Raw genomic sequence first — 7,368 nt, 5'->3', positions numbered from 1 at the left:
TGACTGCAGGAGTCGTCGGCCGCAATCAAGCACTGACACCCCTGACAAACACCAGGAATGATGAAAGCAGACTGAACGACCACACTCAAGCTAGTTGCTGGCCCTTGAACCGCAGCTGCTCGATGGAATCTCAGAAGCCAGCCGTGCAGCACCACCTCTGTCATCTGATTGGTATGTTGCCATGTAAACAGGGGTCTGAGGCTGTATATGTCATTGCCATCATGACGAGGTCGCAGTTTCTCTGGCGCCGCCACCAAAGCTCAGCTCCGGTGTTGGGCAAAAGCTGATGGCACTCAAGATGCCATCAGAAAAGTATTGGAGCGTCCACTTCATGACCGAGGTGGGGTGTATTGCTACCTATTGGTGAGAGAGGGGCAACTGAGATGCAAAGAGGGCATCCTTTTTTCTTCACCCCGGCCTGGCCCCCTGGAAAGGGTTGGACATCAGGATCTTTCTTCACTGCTTTTTACCCTGTGGACCGTTTTGGCAGCAAAGGTGCGGTGGAGGTTGATTTTGAAACCGTGACTGACCGTCTCCCACACCGAATCCACCTACACCTTCCCAACCTCTGGTATGGAGATCCAGCGACCTCGAGACCGCCGCCTGCACAACAAAATGCGGAAGGCCTTCGAGGCCTGCCGTCTCGCCAGGGCGTAGTGGCGAGAGACGGAGGAACAGTCACTCGCTCCATGTGGTCTGGAGTTCTTACAACCACCTCATCACCTACTGGCGCTCCGGGCGCGGCGTCTCGACCTCCATCGGCCACTGGCAGACCGCCGCTCATGGCGTCTGGATGACCCTATGGCGGCCCAAATGGCTCCCCTGCCGCGGTAACCCCTCTGCCCCCTAAGTTGAAAAAGCGAAGGCAACTGGCAAACACCACCATGCTGGGCTAGTCTAGGACGCCCCGAAAGACCTGGCAAGACGACAGCAGACAAGCAGTATTGGTGATTGGCATAAGGTCGGATGGGATCTTCTGCTCGTTCTGCCCGGAGGCTAGTGACTCTTGCATAGACAGAATGCAGTGAGTCTCTTGTATACTTGCCATTGAGGTTGGGAGGTGTCCCTACTGTGTCCCTGGCAGTGGTCAGCAATGTGTTGTTTACCAAGATGGTGTACCGCCCAACCCCATCTCGTTGCAACAACACGGCTCATCTCCCACCCGGCTCCACCTACTGCAGTCAATCCCGCCCTCTATGGGGAGCTGATATCCATACGATCGTCGGAAGGAAACCTGGCCGCCCGGCCATGTACACTGCGGGCGATGAGTACAGCAGTCGGACAGCATGCAGCACCGAGGCATTTCGTGCCCTGACGCAATACAGACAGCAGGCCACAACTATGGAGATTGCCATGCTGAGGCTCTGGTTCATGTGCAGGAGCTGCAAAAATTAGTGAGGCCAGAGTGTGGGGTGGATTCAGGATCATGAACGCCATTCCGTGGCCTGTCACTGCATCAACAACCCCAGATCTACATTCACATCAGTGTACCATTCCTTTCCATCCACCCTTTCATCTCCAATGCCCCAAATGCAACACAGAAAGCACAGAGGTGCTCCTTGAGCGTGTGGCCTGGTTCGACCCCCACCTGTGCAAGGGCCAGACGTGGAACCTGATGGGAGAGCCAGTCTGGCATGTGTGCTTCAAGGCCTCTGTCTGCCGGGAGTTCGCTATCAACAAGCTAGCGGAGCGGTTTGTGCAGACCCCTCTCTCAGCTCCACCCCCCCCCCCCCGCATGCGGGAAGGCAAGACAGCCATCATCAGCGCCAGCAACTGATTGGCGCATTGCCGGGGTTCTCATGCGGGGCCCTTTGCTGTGGCTCTGGCTGCGTTGCCCACGGCGCCTGCGGAGGGTGTGCAAGGTGGTTGTGGTGGATGAGCATGGGCCTGCGAAGCTGTGATGCGGCTGCTACACCGCCCCGCATGCCGTCCACTACAGCCGGGTGCGTCAGGGCGTGGAAGAGCTGTGGCTTTGGGGACAAATCGATGCACAGGGAGGGCCTGCAGGGGCTCTGTCTTCGAATGTGATGCGAATGGGGATTGATACGCTGGCGCTCACCAAGCTACGTTTGGCCGGCAGAGGGCACCCCACCACAGCTCTCGGTGGGCCACCGCCCTTGCCTCAGAGCACAAACCGTTTCTATCGAGTGGGTCGCCATCAAGGCAAACCATTGTACCGCACATGGAAGTTCATGTCTTTGAAGTGCCAAACCAGGCGGCGCAAGGTCGGCAGGGGTGTTTGCAGCACTGGAATGTGCAGATCGTTCTCAATGTGGCTAGTGAGATGGTTGCCCCCATGCGCGGCATGCCTCGCGGCCTGCTGTCCACAACTACCAGGACCGGAGCACCATGCAGTCCCCTTCCTGTGCTGCAGCTCGGAGAATTCCCCAAGCATGTTGTCATCCATCACACATGGCCCCTTCAGGAGGTGTTGAGCCTCCCCCATCCTCATCACAACCAGGGTGTCATAACTTGCAGACACCTTCAGCACGCGAGGGGGGGCCCAAGAAAGCAAGGGCAGACGGGCACCCGCAGGAAGCAGTCAGGGCTGCACCTCAAGACTACACGCCCATTCTCCATTTTCCCCACCACGTCAGACCAGCATGGCCCCCACACGGTGCAGGAAGAGGTCCGAGAGCGCGCGGCGCAGTTCCGGCGGCGCGCCCTCCGCGGCGATCAGCGCCACCAGGCGCGGGAAGAGGTCGTGCACATGCGCGCGGAAGGCGTCGTCGTCGAAGCCACGCAGGCTGGTCAGCGTGGCGGTGGCCAGCGGGGCCAGCGTGGCGCCCTCCTCCCCCGCCCCCGCCCCCTCGTACCGCTCCAGGTTGCGCAGGCACTGCGCCGCCAGGCGCGGCCGCAGGTCGCAGGCGGCGGCGGTGGCCGCCGACCCGCGCGCGCCCAGCGCGCCCAGCGCCGACAGGTGTGCGGTGGCGGCGGCGGCCTCCAGCCGCAGCAGGGGCGGGTCGGGGAGCGCGCGGTCCGGCGCCACGCCGTCGGCGGCCTGTGCCAGGGCCAGGCTGTGGCGCAGGCCCAGGTCCGCATCCACGCGCGCGGCGTGCCCGGCCGCGCCGGCCAGCAGGTCCAGGAGCGCGGCCGCCGCGGAGGGGGGCAGCGTCTCGGCGGCCGCCACGCAGGCCGCCTCGGCCGCCTGGACCAGGAGCAGGGCCACGCCGGCGTGCACGCTCGCCTCGGCCAGCCGCCGCGCGCCCGCGCCGCGCCCCAGCGACCACGCGGCGCCGTTGGCGGAGGCGGAGGCGGCGCTCGCCTCCGGAGGCGAGACGGCGCCGCCGGCCGCCCCGTCCTCGGCGCCCGCAGCCGGACCCGCGCCGACGCGCCCCTCCGCGTCGTCCTTCTTGAAGCGCGCGGAGCGGCGCTGCATCAGCCCCGCCACGTCCGGCAGCGTCTCGCGCGCCGCCTCGGCGTAGGCGTCCAGCAGCGCGCGCCAGCCGGGCTCGTCCAGCCGCGGCGCCAGGGCCAGGGTCAGGCGGGACAGCGCTGCCACGCCCACCGCCGCCAGCTCGGCGTGCGGGCGCGTGGCGAAGCCCAGCAGCAGGTGCAGGAGGCGGGCCAGCAGCGGCTCCACGCCCGCGTGGTACTGCGCCACCAGGTCGACGATGTACTGCAGCGTGCGCGTGCAGGTGGCGTACAGCCAGCGGTCCGCCTCCGCGCGCCGCCGCTCGTCGGTGAAGGTGGTGGTGTCGGTGATCTCGGCGCGCACCACGTCGAAGATGGGGAGCAGGACCGAGTCGAACACGCGCAGCCAGAAGGCGGGGGTGAAGGAGCCGCCGTGGAAGCGCAGCGTGTCGAACAGCACGTCCAGGGCACTGGTGCGGACCTGGGGTCGCGGGTCGAAGGTCAGCTCCGACAGGCCCGCCAGGAGGGGGAACCAGTAGTACATGTGCTGCTCCTTGTCCGTAAAGCGCAGCGAACCGACTGTGGCGCTGGTTGTGTGGTTGGACTGCGCCACGTCGCCGGGTGCGGTGGTCGACGCCTTCGACGCGCTCGTCGCCGCCGACAGACTCGTCGCCGCCGCCGCCGCCGCGCTCGTCACATCGCCGGCCGCGGCGTCGCCGCGGGGCCGGATGCGGAAGGCGGCGGAGGAGGTGCGGGCCACTGCGCCCTCCGGCAGCTTCTCCACGTCGCCGATGCCGCCGGCGGCCAGCTGCAGTGCGCAGAAGCGGAGGAAGGCGATGGAGTTCAGGGCCACGTCCAGAGAGTGGGGATTGTTGGTGTAGGCGATGAGGCAGTTGACGCAGTCGGTGAAGGTCGCGGCCTCTGTCTCTGTGAAGCGGAGAATGGAGGGGGAGGAGGTTTGGCGGGGGGGATGGAGCATCTGGCAGCCAGGGGTTTGGCTTGCTAGAGTCAGCGGGTAACACATGCTGCATCACATGGGAGGGGGACGCCACGCCGCACGCTCCACCACCCTCCCAAAACCTTCCGGCCCATCCACTGACCGGTGATGTAGTGAAAGTGCTCCCGCACGATCTTCTCCACGGTGTCAAAGGCCAGGCGCACGATCTGGGGGGACTCGTCCGCCGCGGCGGTGGTGAAGACCATGAAGACGCTCTTCCACCCCGACTTGACGTTGGCCACCCGGGCCAGCACCATCTGGGAGACGCACCTGCGAGGGGGGGTTGGCGCGGGGGGCGCATGCAGGTGTCGAGCTGGTGCCGAGTTTCACGGTGAACGGCGGTCACGCGGCAAGCTCCGGCCGCGGCTGGGGAGCTGAGCCCCGCAGCTCAGCACCCCGGGTCCCTGCCGACGGCTGTACCCCCCGACAGGCGCAACGGCCTGTGATCCCCTGCACTCCACCCCCTGCAGCGCTCGAGTCGTCGCACCACCCACCCAAACACCCGCTGGACCGCCCCGCGCCCCGGGCCCGCCCTGGGTCTCCATCGCATGAGCCTGCACCTCCCCTCCCCGACACCCACGCCCCGGCCCGGCCGCGCACCTGATGACCAGCTCGCGGATCTCCGGGGCCTTGGAGCGGCGCATGACGACGCAGAAGGGCCGCAGGAAGTCGGACTGGAAGGTGTAGTTGGCCAGCTCGTCGCGCTCCAGGAACTTGGTGGCCAGCTGGCGCAGGGAGTCCACGCCGTACATGGCCACCTGGAGGTTGGGGGCGCAGCCCACCTCCACGAAGAAGTCGGAGAGCACGGCCCAGATGCGGGCCCATACCAGGCGGATGCGGTCCATGTTGTGCGCCGCGATCTCCACGATCTTGGTGAGCGAGAAGACGCGGGGCGCGTCCACGGGGCGCAGCTCCTCACGGGCAATCGTGCAGAGCGTGGTCACAAACTCCACGATGGCGTCGCTGCGGGGTCGGGTCCGGGATGGAGTCGGTGCGGGTGCGGTGGATGGGGGATGGTGGGGGCACGACACAGGGGGCTGAGCATGGGCGCGGGATCGGCAGTGGGGGTGGCCAGGAGAGCGAGTGCCGGTCGTGCACGACGCAGGCACGTCCACTCCAGCCGCCGGGTGTGTACCAGCCGCCGGCTCTCATGATGACGGATCCCAGCCCATGTGAACCCCCCCCCCCTCTCCCTCCTGTCCAAGACAGCACCAGGTCCCAACCACCCCCGCCACCTGTTCAGGCGGCTGCTGTGCACGAAGATGCGGTCCAGATCGTCGGGGTCCACGCTGCGCATGACCTCCGCCGGGGGCAAGGCGTCGCGGCCCCCCCCGGGTACGCTGTGCAGGCCCATGTCGTTGATGGAGGAGCCGGGCTCGACGGAGACGCGGGGCGCAGGGGCGGCGCGCGCCCCACGCCGGCCGCCGCCGCGTCGCGCGCCCCCGGGCGCCGCGGGCGCGGCGAAGAGGAGCGCGTCGGAGGGCACGCCCGCGGTGGCGGTCTGCAGGAGCTCGAAGCGCGAGACGCAGCGCAGGGCGTCCTGCCAGCACGGCCCCAGGCGAAGAGGAGCGCGTCGGAGGGCACGCCCGCGGTGGCGGTCTGCAGGAGCTCGAAGCGCGAGACGCAGCGCAGGACGTCCTGCCAGCACGGCCCCAGCGCGTCGCCGTTGTGCTCGGCGACGACCAGCAGCGCGCGGAAGGCCTGTGCGTGCTTCAGGCGCAGCGCCCCCGGGCTGTGCAGCATGGTGAAGCGGGCCAGGGAGGCGACGAAGGCGTCGCGCAGCGTGGCCGCGCCCAGCGCGCAGGCCAGCCCCGAGGCGGCCACCAGGCCCGCCAGGCACAGCACCACCCAGCGCGGGTCCTCCGACTCCTCGAACACCGTGCTGAGCGCGCCCAGGAGCGGCGCCCAGGCCACGGCCAGCGCGCCGGCCACCGCCGCGGGGTCGTGCGTCTCGTGGAAGGTGGCGCCCGCCGCCCGTGCGCGCAGCGCGTCGTGCCACCGCGCCAGCGCCTCGTCGGAGGGCTCCAGGGCCGCGGCGCGCTGCCGCCCCGGCAGCAGCGCCGCCAGCGAGTCCAGCCAGCCGGCGGGCGGCGCGGCGGGCGCGCGCGCGCCCGCCACCCCGGTCCCTGCGCCCACCTCGTCCTTGAGCCGGATCTCGCGCGTCACGATGGCATCGTACAGTCCCGACATGAAGGCCTCGGGCAGGTCGCCGCCGTCGTTGATGCCACGGTTGTTGCGCAGGAAGTCGGCGCGCGTCATCTTCACCTTGACCCCCGGGTTGTGCGCGTCGGTGTTCAGCATGATCACCGAGTAGGCCAGCACGTAGGCCACGTCCGCGGAGCGGAAGGAGTCGGGGTTGCACAGCACGTACCGTTCCGCAAACTTCTCCATCAGGCGGTCGATCTTCTGCGCCTCGCCGGGCAGCCGGAACCCGTCCAGGAACTTCCTGCGGGTAGGGTTTTTTTTTAGGGGGGGGGGAGGGGTGGGGGGGGCGGGGGTTGAGGGGAGAAGGAATGGGGGACATGCGAGTGGGCTGTGTCAGGGAGGGAGCGCCAGGCTTGTACGTGAATCGGCAGGGTCTACTCAACGGCACGTGTCGGACGCATGCGGCACTCACCCGCAAGACGAGCCTTCTCCACCTTCCACCACACCCCCTCCCCTCAAGACATCCCCGCGCTCCACTCCCACCTGATGGCCATGTCAAATTCCAGGCCGGCAAAGTCCAGCGCATCCACGTAGGCGTGCATGACTTTGAGGTTGAAGGGGTCGCGCTCCCCCAGGTAGTCCCCCACCTGCGCCTTGCTCAGGCTCAGGGTCTTGGCCAGGAACTGGGCGACGTCGTCGGGGTCCGGCCCCACCAGCCCCTGCTCCTGCATGAAGGCCACGCCCTTGGCGGGCTTGGCGTTGAACAGCTCCACGCCCTCCTGGAACACCCGCTTGAACGCCTTCCACCCCTCCAGCGTCGACCCCGTCAGCTGCGGCCCCGCGGCGGCGCCTGCCGAGGAGGACGTCGCCGC

The 7,368-nt window shown here is 67.6% G+C and overlaps 1 protein-coding gene across 1 annotated transcript in view; it reads right to left on the bottom strand.

Annotated features, from left to right (window-relative positions):
* Positions 1-2,593: 2,593 nt before the first annotated feature.
* The window catches only part of F751_2921 (Brefeldin A-inhibited guanine nucleotide-exchange protein 2), a gene marked incomplete at both ends in the record, with an annotated part of 9,120 nt that continues 4,345 nt past the window's right edge, over positions 2,594-7,368 (bottom strand). Inside the window, 9 exons of the mRNA XM_011398234.1 lie at positions 2,594-2,818; positions 3,392-3,958; positions 4,115-4,281; positions 4,455-4,621; positions 4,952-5,314; positions 5,587-5,691; positions 5,877-6,391; positions 6,518-6,797; positions 7,040-7,326. Coding sequence (XP_011396536.1) covers positions 2,594-2,818; positions 3,392-3,958; positions 4,115-4,281; positions 4,455-4,621; positions 4,952-5,314; positions 5,587-5,691; positions 5,877-6,391; positions 6,518-6,797; positions 7,040-7,326 — 2,676 coding nt within the window. The remainder of the gene's footprint in view (positions 2,819-3,391; positions 3,959-4,114; positions 4,282-4,454; positions 4,622-4,951; positions 5,315-5,586; positions 5,692-5,876; positions 6,392-6,517; positions 6,798-7,039; positions 7,327-7,368) is intronic.

This window comes from Auxenochlorella protothecoides (assembly GCF_000733215.1).
Source record: "Auxenochlorella protothecoides strain 0710 unplaced genomic scaffold scaffold30, whole genome shotgun sequence".
NCBI lineage: Eukaryota > Viridiplantae > Chlorophyta > Trebouxiophyceae > Chlorellales > Chlorellaceae > Auxenochlorella > Auxenochlorella protothecoides.
This window is presented reverse-complemented; position numbering and strand designations above follow the sequence as displayed.